This window comes from Thalia democratica, chromosome 2 (assembly GCF_965202585.1).
Source record: "Thalia democratica chromosome 2, ktThaDemo2.hap1.1, whole genome shotgun sequence".
NCBI lineage: Eukaryota > Metazoa > Chordata > Thaliacea > Salpida > Salpidae > Thalia > Thalia democratica.
In genome coordinates this window covers 65,815,294-65,829,655 of record NC_139166.1, presented here as the reverse complement: position 1 = coordinate 65,829,655, position 14,362 = coordinate 65,815,294, and the positions used below count along the sequence as shown (strand labels likewise).

The window sequence follows — 14,362 nt, the reverse complement described above, 5'->3', positions numbered from 1 at the left end:
TTATTGTATTACCAAATTAATTTTAACTACTCACCAAAACATTTGTATATGTTGAATTTTTATGTTTTTTTTTAAATCGACGATGCTAATAAATATTATGTTTTATATATTTAAACAGAACTTCTATATTAAAACAATTTTTAACTTCATTCATAATTTATAGGTTTGTGTACATAAACAACTATTAGGTAATATAATGTAAAGTTAGTTTTATACTGGTGGTTTATTTGAAAGACTAATAAACTTTAAAATCTTTTAAACGATTATAAATAAAAATAAAAATAAATAACTTAAAAAAATAAAGTGTTGTCCTAGCTCAATGCAACAAAACTTTTTATTGTTTTCCGACATGTTTATAGCACAATTTTACGCTAGTTGTTTTCTGTTTATACAAGTTAATCTTTTAGTGCTACTTTGTGACTTGTTTTAAACATTTCGAGCAACTTGTGCTCTAGTGACGTAGTATACAGACCCAATAAATGCTTGTATACACCTAGTATATAATATTCAATGTTAAGTTACAAAAATATGGAGCGTTTGTAATGAAGAAATTAGTTAAAAGTTGTCCTAACGCGGCTTATAGTTTTTTAATACAACAAAATTAATAACCAAGGGTCTTTTGTAGTTGAAATTTACTATTTCGTTAAATTTAGCTTAACAGTACTATTTAAGTTCATATACTAGTTTTAAAACAATCATAAACAACATGTCGTATTCCATAAATATTTAGTTACAAAAAACAAACGATTTACTAACAAGGTTAACTCAACAAAAAATACTTTATTATTAGAGTATATACATATGAAACAAAGTTAAAAGTTTATATATTTGACAACTGATTAAGTAATTAAAAAAAAAAAGTTTATATTCTATTTACAAATGTTTTTGATAAATTTTTACCACTTAGATTCCTTTATAACTATTAAATTTTCAATTTTTAACGCCATCTTAAACTTAAAAAATTGTCTAAAGCTTAACTCCATTTAATAAAGTTATAATTTATTTATAAAATGCTAAAATAAAACAATTAAGGTGAAATAAGTTATTTTTTGTTTCAACAAAATAATTTATAAAAATAGTGCATGTGTTATGTTTGACTTAAAAACTAATGTAAACAATTTGAACTAACAAAATTTTCTATGTTTTCCTTTTTGTAGGTAAATACACAATACATACAAACTTAGAAACAAACAATACATACAGTAAAACGTTTATTTCAAATACAATAAAATTTTGATAAAATGTTTAAATTAAAAAAAATGACTTTGTTCATCTTAAGGTAACATTTTTTATGTGAAAATAGCTTTAAAGAATATAGTTATTTGTTAAACAGTTGACAATATAGCATTTAGTGTTATTCAAATCAGATTTTCACAGCCAGTAAACTGAGCAATATTTCTGCTCTTAATTAAAAGTGATTATATACTAAGAATATAATGTATGACAACACTTCTCTATAACGTTTGTTAAATAATTAATAATAAGTAAAAACAAAAATTTGATTTAAATACTTGTAGTTTTATTTATTTTACTTTAATAATAAAAGTTGGTTTTATTTTAGAAAAAACTTTAATTGTACTTTTGAAAAAGGTTTCTATTAAATTTTTACAGTTTTTTCTTTGCATTAGCAGTATTGTATGTAACAAACTTAAATTTCATTAAAATATAAGCTACTAAAAATACAAACATTTTTAAAACCACAATTGAAAAGACTACAAGTGTAGATTAATAAAATATATTGAGCTAAGATTTTTCAATTATTAAGGCTATACTAGTTACCAAGTACGAATGGATATTAAGAAATAAAAAAAATATGTTTAATAAAATTGGAAATTAAAGTTTATCAAATCTATTTTTTTTAGCTCAAATATGATTTAGATTTTAAATTTAAAAACCAGAATTAAAGATTCCTAATACACCTTAGAATTTAAAAATATATACAATAAATAAAAGATGTAACGTTATAAGGCGTTAAATCCTGGAGATCCTGATAAGCTAAGCTTATCGGAATGTATACCACAGATGTTCTTGTGCTAAAACTTTATTTCAACTAACGGCGTTTCACTGCTCTCAAATAAATTTAAGAACAGATCTACGGAGTCTATAAAATGTTAACACACATTAGAAAAAAAGCAGAAAAAAGCATGTATAATTATGTATAGTGTTTATCTAGGTAGTAACTATAAATGGACTTTATGGTTTAAAAACAAAGTTTGGGATAAAAGCATAAAATTATAAAATTGTCTACAAAAAAAACAAGTTTAATAAAAGTAGGCACTAACCTCAAAAAGCTCTAAGAATAGGCACGTTTTAAAAATGAAAATTAAATTGAGTTGTGCAGAAATGTTACGTCATAATAATTTTAACAAATTGTTCAATAATTTATACAGCTTAAAAACATGAAGTATTAAACTTGCAAGTATATGTGAGTTTTGTGAAATAAATTAGTACATAAATAGACAGAGTTATTTAAAGTAGAATCGTCGGTTATGGGGACAGATATTCGATAAATCTTGCCGCTTATTCAGAAGTAGGTCTTTATCTTCTGCTGCAATTACTGCTCTTTCTGTATTGCAAGTTGGGCAAATTCTACTTACTCCGTTGGATGCATGTTTGATCTTTGAAACAATACTCCACTCCATGTATGGCCTTTTACCGTACCTGTGAAAAAAGCTCCAGACATAATCCGATAAACGCGTGCTTTGTTTTTTATTTATATTTTTAAAAGTATGTTTATGATTAGCATATCTATCCTTGAAACTACCTGCTGTACTTCCGATATAAATTTTATCTGGGCCCTTACTTTCAACTTTAACTTTATAAATTACATTTTTAATTAAACAATTACCTTTTAATGGGCAGTTATCTTTGTTTAATTTACGGCAATTACATGTTTTAGGCATATTACTTAACTTATTACTATTAGGGTTAGTTGGTTTTGAATATTTATTTATAGTTTTATTGTTATGCATTTTACTTATACTTTTAGCGCTATTATCACTTACTTGTTCTAAGTTTTCTTTTATCATTTTAGAAATACTTCTAGTTATACGTTGATTATTATAATCTACACTATTGTTAGTACTATTGATATGGATATATTCATTATCATTAATATTAAAGTTATCATTATAGCTTATATCTTTAATGTTTAAAGTTTTAATATGTTTTACATTATTGTTACCATAATTAAAATTTTTACTATTAGGATTATCATTATTATTACTGTTATTAAAATTATTATTATTATTATTACTGTTATTATTAATTTGATTAGTATAATTAGAAATATTGTTCATATCTACGTTATTACTAACTTTATTACTAGAGTTATTATTTGTGTTAGCTTTGATATGTCCATTTTTAAAAATGAAATTACTGTTTTGTTGTGCGATTGTATTAAAGTTTTAACATTACTCATGCAACTATAAGAAATTTTAACTGTCTTTCTATTAAAAATTTTGTTATAAAAGTGGCTATCGGGGAAGTGTTTATCGACTAGCTTTAAAAATTCTTTACCTAAGTTTATATTAACTGATATTTATATTAACACATACATATTATATTATGATATTTTATATTATGATATGATAGTTTATATTAACACAACAAAACAGTAATTTCAATTTTTAAAAATAGACATATCAAAGCTAACACAAATAATAACTCTAGTAATAAAGTTAGTAATAACGTAGATATGAACAATATTTCTAATTATACTAATCAAATTAATAATAACAGTAATAATAATAATAATAATTTTAATAACAGTAATAATAATGATAATCCTAATAGTAAAAATTTTAATTATGGTAACAATAATGTAAAACATATTAAAACTTTAAACATTAAAGATATAAGCTATAATGATAACTTTAATACTAATGATAATGAATATATCCATATCAATAGTACTAACAATAGTGTAGATTATAATAATCAACGTATAACTAGAAGTATTTCTAAAATGATAAAAGAAAACTTAGAACAAGTAAGTGATAATAGCGCTAAAAGTATAAGTAAAATGCATAACAATAAAACTATAAATAAATATTCAAAACCAACTAACCCTAATAGTAATAAGTTAAGTAATATGCCTAAAACATGTAATTGCCGTAAATTAAACAAAGATAACTGCCCATTAAAAGGTAATTGTTTAATTAAAAATGTAATTTATAAAGTTAAAGTTGAAAGTAAGGGCCCAGATAAAATTTATATCGGAAGTACAGCAGGTAGTTTCAAGGATAGATATGCTAATCATAAACATACTTTTAAAAATATAAATAAAAAACAAAGCACGCGTTTATCGGATTATGTCTGGAGCTTTTTTCACAGGTACGGTAAAAGGCCATACATGGAGTGGAGTATTGTTTCAAAGATCAAACATGCATCCAACGGAGTAAGTAGAATTTGCCCAACTTGCAATACAGAAAGAGCAGTAATTGCAGCAGAAGATAAAGACCTACTTCTGAATAAGCGGCAAGATTTATCGAATATCTGTCCCCATAACCGACGATTCTACTTTAAATAACTCTGTCTATTTATGTACTAATTTATTTCACAAAACTCACATATACTTGCAAGTTTAATACTTCATGTTTTTAAGCTGTATAAATTATTGAACAATTTGTTAAAATTATTATGACGTAACATTTCTGCACAACTCAATTTAATTTTCATTTTTAAAACGTGCCTATTCTTAGAGCTTTTTGAGGTTAGTGCCTACTTTTATTAAACTTGTTTTTTTTGTAGACAATTTTATAATTTTATGCTTTTATCCCAAACTTTGTTTTTAAACCATAAAGTCCATTTATAGTTACTACCTAGATAAACACTATACATAATTATACATGCTTTTTTCTGCTTTTTTTCTAATGTGTGTTAACATTTTATAGACTCCGTAGATCTGTTCTTAAATTTATTTGAGAGCAGTGAAACGCCGTTAGTTGAAATAAAGTTTTAGCACAAGAACATCTGTGGTATACAATAAATATATTAAGTTTTTTTTTTATTTTAACTAGAAATAAAACTTTGCCAAAATATCAAACTTAGTATCATAATTTAACTTGTTTTATTTTTAGGTAAAAATTTATTTTAACTATTAGCTTTCATATAAAGCATTTGAGCGGGAATTAAATTTTAATAGCGATTAAAAGCACCAAATTGATCAAATTTTCAATAATTACGTCAAAATTAAAATAAGCTACACTAATTTTAATTAAATTTTAAGCTCATTTCATTAATTACTTTTACGCTTAAGTAATGTTTACTCTGTAAATTAACTAGAAAAAAAAGAAAGCTACATATAGTTTTGATTATTACTATTATTTCTGTTATATTGATTTTAAAACTTAGCTAAAAATTTAAACTTCTACTAAAACTCAGTCTTAATATTAAAATTTGATTTGTTTAGTTTCTTAAGTAAAGTTGTAAAAAAAAATCAGTAATAGTTTGGTTTTATTTTAATTTAATTGTTTTAATGATATTTCCCATGACTGTCACATATCTTTTTTTAGATTTATTTAAGTACTGAGGAGGTCTTTGACAGAAACTTATTTAGTTTTTGAAAGAATAGATATATATATAACTATTTATTATAAATAAAAGTTTTCAAAATACAACTATATTTATTTATGTTTTTATTTTAAAATATTCTAAATAAAAAATGAGTCAAACTAACAGTATTTAAGTACTGTATACTTTTTATTTTTATTTTTAGCTCATTACAATTTCGCTTAAGTTTGGGTATGTAACCGAGAGTTTTTATTTTGCTATCCAGGTCATTGAACCAAAAAATTTTTGAGCATAAGTTTTTTTTTTTTTGCTTTTTCTTCAATAAATTATTATTATTATAAATGTGTCTATTAAGAATTATACCAATTAAAAAAAGAAAATTTAGTTATTTCTAAATTATACAATTTTGAAGCATTTAGAAATATCATGTTGTTGGTTATTCTTAATATTTAAAATATTTCTTTTATAATATTTTTATCCTTTTAGGAAAGTTTTAAACTGTTTACTTTAAATATAAACAATACCCGCAACTTTTAAACTGTTATTAATTTATATTAATTGATTTATTTCATATTCTTGACTGAAAATTAAAAATATTTACATTATTTTACATACAATTTAGTAAGTATGTACGCAATTTGAAAAAAAAAAAACAATGAATGAATCAAACTAAAGTTTTTATTATCATTTTAAAGCTATTGATACTAACTGTATACTAAATACTTGTCCTGGACATGACTTCGAACTGTATCCTGATGTATGACTCGATAAACGAAAGGTTTTTTCGTACACCAGGACCTTAGACAGAATGTTTGAGCGCTTTTTTTTCGGTCAATAAACATTGTCATTATGTGTAAACTGTAAATTAAGTGTAAAATACTTAGGTAAAGTCTTAAACAAACAAAAGGTGTAAATTATAGTTTTCATACTTAAGATTATTAGAAATCTTAATACAATCAAATACATAAATGTAAAAATATTTTTATAATATCTATTTAAAGCTAATCAATAACTAATTGAAAACCCGTGAACTAAGAGAAGTTTTAAACTAATTCTATCTTTAATGTTACCAATTAATGTAAGTCAGAATTATGAAAGAACAACTTATTTGTTGTCTTCTAAATAGTTATAAAATTTGTTATAACTTATTTTGTATTTCATTGGTTTATTTTTCATAAACTTTGTCTGTAATCTGAAGCTTAAAATAAGAAAATACTCGAGATAGTTTACACAATTCATAATCAAAAGTTTAAGTTTATAAAGTTTATACAGTTTTTAAATTAGTCTTAAAACTATAGAAAATTAGGGAAAAATATTTTAATCAACCATTGACTTAATTCTAAAAAAAAAAGCTATTAGGAAATGTAAAAAAATATTCAAAACAAAATGCGTAATACAATTTACTAAATTTTAGGTATTTTCAACAAAGCAAGATAGTGAGAGTTTTCCCCTGCATTAAAGCCTTCCACCGACCAGCTATCCTCATCGACATCGTAAATGGCCATCAGTTCAGAACGACCCTGAAAGACTCGAACTTTATTACCTATCGAAATAGCATGGTAAAACCCAGAATCAGGAGGAAAAAACGGCGGCGGCATCGGTTTAACTCGCACAAACTTGTTGGAACATTTGTCAAAAGCTTCAACTATTTCAGTGTCGTTCCCGATTGCGAACAGCTTGCTTCTGGTGGCTACCATGCAGTGAAAGTTCCTGCCCGTGGTCATTCTCGGCATCACGGACCAGGAGTCCAACTCGTTATCGTACATCTCCACCGAGTTGATCGGATCCCACTCGTCGTCGGCCCAACCGCCCGACACGCACAAGTCCCCTTGGAAGACGGCGCACGCAGAGTCCAGTCTCGCCTCGTGCATGTTCGAGATTCTCCTCCAATCGTGGGTGGTGACGTCATACTCGGAGCAGAAGTCGGTTTCGCTGCACTCGTTCGTGTCAAAACCCCCGATGACGTAGATTTTCCGCATGAACGCGCACACGGAGAAAGAGTCGCGCCTGTCGAAAAAGCTCCCGATTATCGGTACGCTGAAAGCGTTGGTGTGAAGGGAATATTTTTGGTAGAAGATGCGGCTTCTCGACAACACCCCGATCAGGTGAATTTCGTCGCAGTTCAAGCACACTGCTTTCAGGTAAGTCGTGTTTTTAGGCAAACTTGCGATGTGTTTAACATTTTTGTAGTTATTTGCGTCAACTTGCATTATACTTTCCGTTGACATACTCGTATTGATATAACTAACATTAAAAAGCTGCTGACTACAATATCTGTGAACCATTTTAGATCTGTTCTGATAAACATTTTTGTTCTCTTGCAAAGCTTCTATATTATGACAATACCTTTCCAAGTCATCGAATGACAAAGAGGTGGACAACAGACGGTTCAAAGTTTTTCGAGAAAGCAAATGAAAGCGAATTTTCAAAAAAAGTTTTTCAGCAAATTTCCTTCTTTTTAAATGATCGTAGCTTATCCATTTATCTGCTGCCAAAAACACTTCCTGCTCCGAAGTAACGTTTAACTCAGAGCTTGAAAGTATTTTCAGCACATCAGTAAAACCAAGCTGCATAAAGGCATCTGTTTCTGCAAATTTTGTGAAGCAACGTTCTATGCATCGTAAGGTTAGCTCAGCAGTTTCTTGAAAGTAGAAAACATTTGAAATTTTAAAGTAAGCAGCAGCATTTTGAAATTTCAATCTACTAATCATCATTTTATTGATCTTCAAGTTTTTGTTTATGAATATTTTGTTCATTTTCATACTTCTGACGTCATCATCACCTGCAAATTTAAAAAAAAAACTAGCTTTTTTAATACGTTTGTATTTAAGTAGAAAATTAAAATAGAAATACATAACTAACACAAATATTATTAAACTTAAAGTAAAGTTTCTTTTTCAAAGTAAAAGACATATTTAAAACGTGGTCATAATGATTTATTTAAAAATCAATACTTACCATTAAATTGTATTTTTGTAACCATAGTTTTGAATAAATATTTTATAAGGAAACAATCAATATAATAAAAAACCAAGTATAGATGTTTTAAAGCTTAGTTCTAAATTATAAAGTTGAAAATGATTTTTTGTTGTTTTAAAATCAACATTTTATTCCAAGTTTGTGGTAATATTCTGTTTATTTTTATTTTATTTACCATTTAATTCTTACTAAAGTGTATGTGTTTTGCTTTTGATTTTTCTAAGCAGTTTTGTACTCTAGTGTTGTCATTTATAAATTATGGTACAGTTTTCATAACATACTTTAAATTAAAAACTTTTTTTAAACTATTTGATAAAAGTTTTACTTTTACTGAAGATTATAAAATTCACAAAAATTTTTTACCAGGTAGTTTAGTGTGTTATCATCAAACTGATAAAAGGTACGATTTCCCAGTAAATAAAGCTAAAAAATCAGAAGCTAGTAACCAGCTTAATGCTATTTGCGATATTTAAAAAAATTGTATAATTATCACAGTGGGGCCAACGTTTAGAAGTAAAAATTAAACTTGAAGAATATTGTTGCTAAAAAGCCAATACTGTAACAAATTAAGATCTTTAAACCAAACTAAAAAAATCGGTCTAAAATAAAATTAATGCTACTTGGAGCAGAGTTATTTTAAGGTTTTTTTATTAAAACTTTTATAAAATCAAAATTAAGAACAGATAAAAACTATAAAAAATGACTTTTAAAAAAATATATTTTTTTATAGTTATTATAACAATAATAATATTTTATAATAGTTCAATTTAAAAACTTTTGAGTAGCCATATACCTAAATACTATTTAGGTCAGAAAATAAAGTTGGGAGTAGTCTTGATAGTTTAACGTTGAAATATAAGATAAAAAAAACATAAAAAAGTAATTAATTTTTAAAAATAAATATTATAGTTAATAAAAGCAACCATACATAGGTAAAAATTAAAACTTTATTTAGTCATTAACAAGGTTATAACAGTGAAAAACTATGATTAACTAACAGTAAGTAAAACATGTTCAAATTTTTGTTATCAGAACTTAAAGTGTTTGCAACTTATATGGTAGTACTATCAGTACTGTTTACTATTAGCTTATTTTCAGTTTACACAAAGTTTAAATTACATAGTTACTCAAACATAATCCGTTATAAGGTATTTTTAATAAAGTATTGTAAATCTGTTTTCTAACGAAATTTTTGAATCAGTATTTTTAAATTTTACTAAAATATGCAAATGTTAAAAAAAAATTGTTTAGCTTTTTATGAAATCGGTCTCATTTATATTGAAGGATAAAAGCTAACTTTAGAAGTAAAACAACAATGTTGATATTTTTTTTAGGTGGAGCAACTGGTCCAATGCACCACCTCAAGTGTCGTTCCTTCGTGTTTTCAGTTTCCATACAAAAGATTAAACAATTATTTACAACGAAAAATAAAACTATAACACTATTTATATTACACATAACTAAAATATAATGAAAAAACGTTATAAGCAGTAACACAAATATTCAAAACATTTCAAAGTTATGAAATAAATCTAACCTTGTTTGACATTGTCTTTTGAATTAAGCTTATATTTCTCATCAAAATATTTTGATTTCATATCAATACACAAATTCACGAAACCTTCCTTCTTTGAACTAGACACATAAATGTTAGGTGATGTTTGAGAACTGTCATCAAATTTTCTTGAGTGGTCGCTTTTCTTATAGCGTTTGGCTGGAACCACTTCTTTTGTTGTAACTTTATTCATTTAATTTATTATTATGTAAACTAAAACTTTTTTTTAGTTGTGAAAACTTTTTAAGTAGCATTTTTGCGACTACTTTTAATATATGTTTTGTTGGTTCATAAAGTCTAGAAAACTATGAATACTCAAACTTAATATACTTTTTCAAATTTTAATTTTTATGTCAAGATTTTTGACATAGCAGCATAATGTAAACGAGTTCTAATAGAACGGCAAACAAGTATTTGCTAAGCACTGTAAAAATGTTAAGTTATTTTACTTTTTATATGATTTTATATTATGTTTTTTTCATATATACTTTGTAGATAAGTGTATGCATTATTGATGGTATAATAAACAAAAAACATAAAAGTTTACTAAATGTAAACTTGGTCAAAAAAAGTGCATAGTTAATATTATATAGGATCAAGTTTATATTTATTAGGTAAAACTATTAATCTTTAGTAACAAATTATTATATTAATAGTATAAGAAAAGTCCTGTTTACCTAAATTAATAATGAACACAAATGTGATAAAAATTGTATTTTTATGATCAAAAGGAAAGAAGCGAGTTTTTACTGATTTAATCTGTCCATAAAACTGTTGCTTAGTAGTGCTAAGATTTGTTTCATTAATGTTAATATAACATTTAAGTTTAAACAAAATTAGATGGTTTTAATAAAAATTATCAAAGTATTTTGAGTAGTTTAAAAACTATTTTAAAATAGAGAATTTACCTCTAAAACAAATTAATAAAATTCTTAAGTTTAAAGCAAGAATTTTTGTTCTAGTTTTATGAACTGGTTCATTCAACTCTTCAGAAGTAATGTCATTAAAGTTAAGCAACATATTCTAGTTACAATTTGAAGTGACGCGTATAAGTACAAAGTATTTTATAACTCTTAATAGATAACAGTTATCTATCATACGATTTAAAAAATCATAATATTGTAATGGTACCTGTTATCTCATTTGATATTGTTATCTTAAACAAAATAATTTATTGTATATTTTGAATCATTTAAACTTATTTTATATAAGATAACTCATGTTTTTAATTTTTTGAATATTTTTCTATAATTAAGTTATGGTTCTATACCATATTAATAATTTTATATTTTCTTCTTTAGTTGATAGTTGTAGTATTTTATTAAGAAGTTAGTTTTATATTCAAAGCAGAAATTAAACTCTTTTTTAGCTTAATGGACTGTTTACCCTTGATTTAAAAGTTGTTTGTGGTAATTTATACCACAAAAAATGCTCAATAAATTTATCTGATAAAATCATGTTTCACGATTTACATTAACATTTCTTATATTTCATAAAGTTGTTTTAAAATGTAGTTTAAACGCACCTATTAGTATAATTTGTTTACTGTAGTTATCTACTAACTAACGAACTACATATAAATGACTTACAGAATAACTCTAGTCTTAAAGTCTTCAACTTTGCAGTTAACACAATGTTATACAAAACATTCACAAGACAGACATGCCTAAATGACAGTAAACAATTCAATACTTATTTAGTGAGGTATCAGATTGGCTTATGGTAAACAAACTCAATCTAAACCTTAATAAAACCAGAAGTATGCTTTTACATCAACCAAAAAATAGTTTTTTGAAAAATATACATCTTAATGTAGAAATAGTTAATAAAATTTTTTTTTAATGTTTACAAATATTTGAAAATATTTAGAGACAGTAATTAAAATTAGTCAGAACATTTAGAAACCATAAAACAATAAAAATATTGAAGTGATTATATAAAACAAGACATTTCTTAAATGGTAAAGCATTGTAGTAAATATTTAATTCTTTGTTTATGAGCAATATTAGATATGGTATCGCGGGCCACACTCCATTCAAAATTTAAGCGTACCCGCGCGCCGTAGTTTGCCGACCCCTGTTTTAGATAATGGTACACTTAATTTATTGGTAGTATTCATCATAATAAAAAATCTTAACTTAATTAATTCTTATTTTACAACTACTAGATGCAATTTTAATCTACTTTTTACAATTCAGACAATACTTTTTTGGTGAAATATCTGATATATAAAAGAGCCACAGAACACTGTTATTGTTATAACAACGCTATTTAAAAAATATAAGTTACTTTATAGATAATATAAAATAAAAATAAAATTTAACAATAATTTAAGTTCAATGTAAAAATAGTTTTAAAATTTAAATAGTGTAAACTATAAAGTACTTAAAGAACTTTAAAACAATTAAGTTTTGTTGAATAAAAACTCTTAATACTTAAAAAATAAAAATAGAAAAATAAATAACATGAAGTTCTAAGAAAGGTTTAATAATAACTTTTAGCAGTATATCAACATCAATTCTATATCACAATATTACAAACATCACTTTTGATATGTTTTCAGTGCAATACATTAGTGTTTACACTCTCTTTGGTTGAGCTTATTCTTTTTATACTCAACATTCAAAATTAAACAATTGAATAGCATATGAAAGATGAATTCCATTACAATACTGCACAATGTAGTCAATTTTTGCATTTAAATTAAACTATGCATAATCTTAAAGTTTATATTATGAAAGGAAGTCATGTAAAATAGTTCCTTAAACTAAAACAATTTTTTTTAGTTTAGATAATTTACCAGTTTTTTTATTTGAACTAATAATTATAATTGATCTAACTAAAATAGAAAGAATAAAAGTGTTTTATTCTTATAAAAGAAGTTGATTAACACCTATATACTAACTACTTTTTACTTTAAATTTTATTTTAAGAGTTTATGAACCTTGTAGAGCTTTGTTCATTCACCAAGAAATACCTCAGACACACAAAAACTAAATAAACTATAAATCATTTAAAAACAGCTAGAGTCAATAAGTTAGCCTAATCCAGCCTAAATTGCTGAAATGTTTGATAAAATTAAATTAAAAAACAACTACTGTAGGTACTGTTATGCAATTATAAGAACTTAATGGTCTACTTTGTAAGTAACCGTATATTAATATTGATAATGAAAAAAAAATAGATACTTATTGAAGACTCTTTAAATATTGAAACACTTAAAGCTAACGCTACAGTAAACAGTATAGTTTTAAAACAAATCTAACTAAAATTTAACACTTTTTTTAATGAAGAAAGTTAAAAAAAAATTGTACTACTATTTTTCACTCATTTTCAAAAAAAAAAGAATTAAGTATGTTTTAGTAATAGCAATACTAAAACTAAAGTTTTTGCAAATCAGTATGAAAGCTAATTGGTTTAAACAATGCAACTTAATTATACAAACTGGTTATATGTAACAAATAAAAAAGGTCAGTTGATTAAGATAAAAATATTTTAGTTTTATTTGACTAAGTTTTTTTTCAGTCACTGACAACAAATAACCTTTGCAACAAATGAATTTATGTTAACACTGCTCTATTTTCAACCAGTAGAGAAAATGTGAAAAAATCAACTTTTGGTGGGATATTTTAAAAAAACCATTTTGTTAAAAAAAAGGAGTCAATGATTTTTTTTAAGTGGTGTCTATGATTTCATTATATATGCAAACTAGTGAAATTGAAATGCAAATAGATTAAGTTCTGGTGAAGATTATACTAATTTTTATTCATGTTTTCTTTTAAAACAAAAGTTGTTTTAACTCAAGTTAGATATTAATTAAAATTTAAATAAGATGTGGTGGTATTTTTTAGATTATATGGTTTTATATAATGCTTTAAAATTTTAAACTTGATATTAGTATTTAGAGCCCTCTAAAATGTTTTTGCAATAAAACTGATTATAATTAAATTTCGTAAATTATATGAATTATATTATGCAAGTTTAGTTTGTATGTTATGAAATTAAAAATGAGCAAAAATAAATTGTTCAGAATTACTCCAACTTTTTCAGTTCGTTTTATTTGTCAAACAAACCAAAACAGACTTATGACTGTAGTTTTATAAAGTTAACTGTTGTTAAATTACTAGTTTTAGAGAAAATTAAAATAAAAACTTCTGGCGATCTGATAAAACAGACAAATCTAAATACGATTTAATAGTTTGTATTAAATATATTATTGTTAAAAATTTAATGATCTTTTTTGATAATATAAACATTTTATTCGTTGTAAATTAAAAAAAAAATATTTGAAAATCCAATAATTTAATTTTTTAA

At 24.8% G+C, this 14,362-nt stretch overlaps 1 protein-coding gene across 1 annotated transcript; it reads right to left on the bottom strand.

The window, feature by feature from the left end:
- Window positions 1-6,917: 6,917 nt before the first annotated feature.
- On the bottom strand, window positions 6,918-10,241 carry LOC145828869 (kelch-like protein 25). Its single transcript, XM_082936615.1, has 2 exons — window positions 10,115-10,241; window positions 6,918-8,296 (listed from the first exon to the last, which is right to left on the bottom strand). The coding sequence occupies exons 1-2, from the start codon at window positions 10,239-10,241 to the stop codon at window positions 6,918-6,920; spliced, it is 1,506 nt and encodes a 501-aa protein (XP_082792741.1).
- Window positions 10,242-14,362: the final 4,121 nt, after the last annotated feature.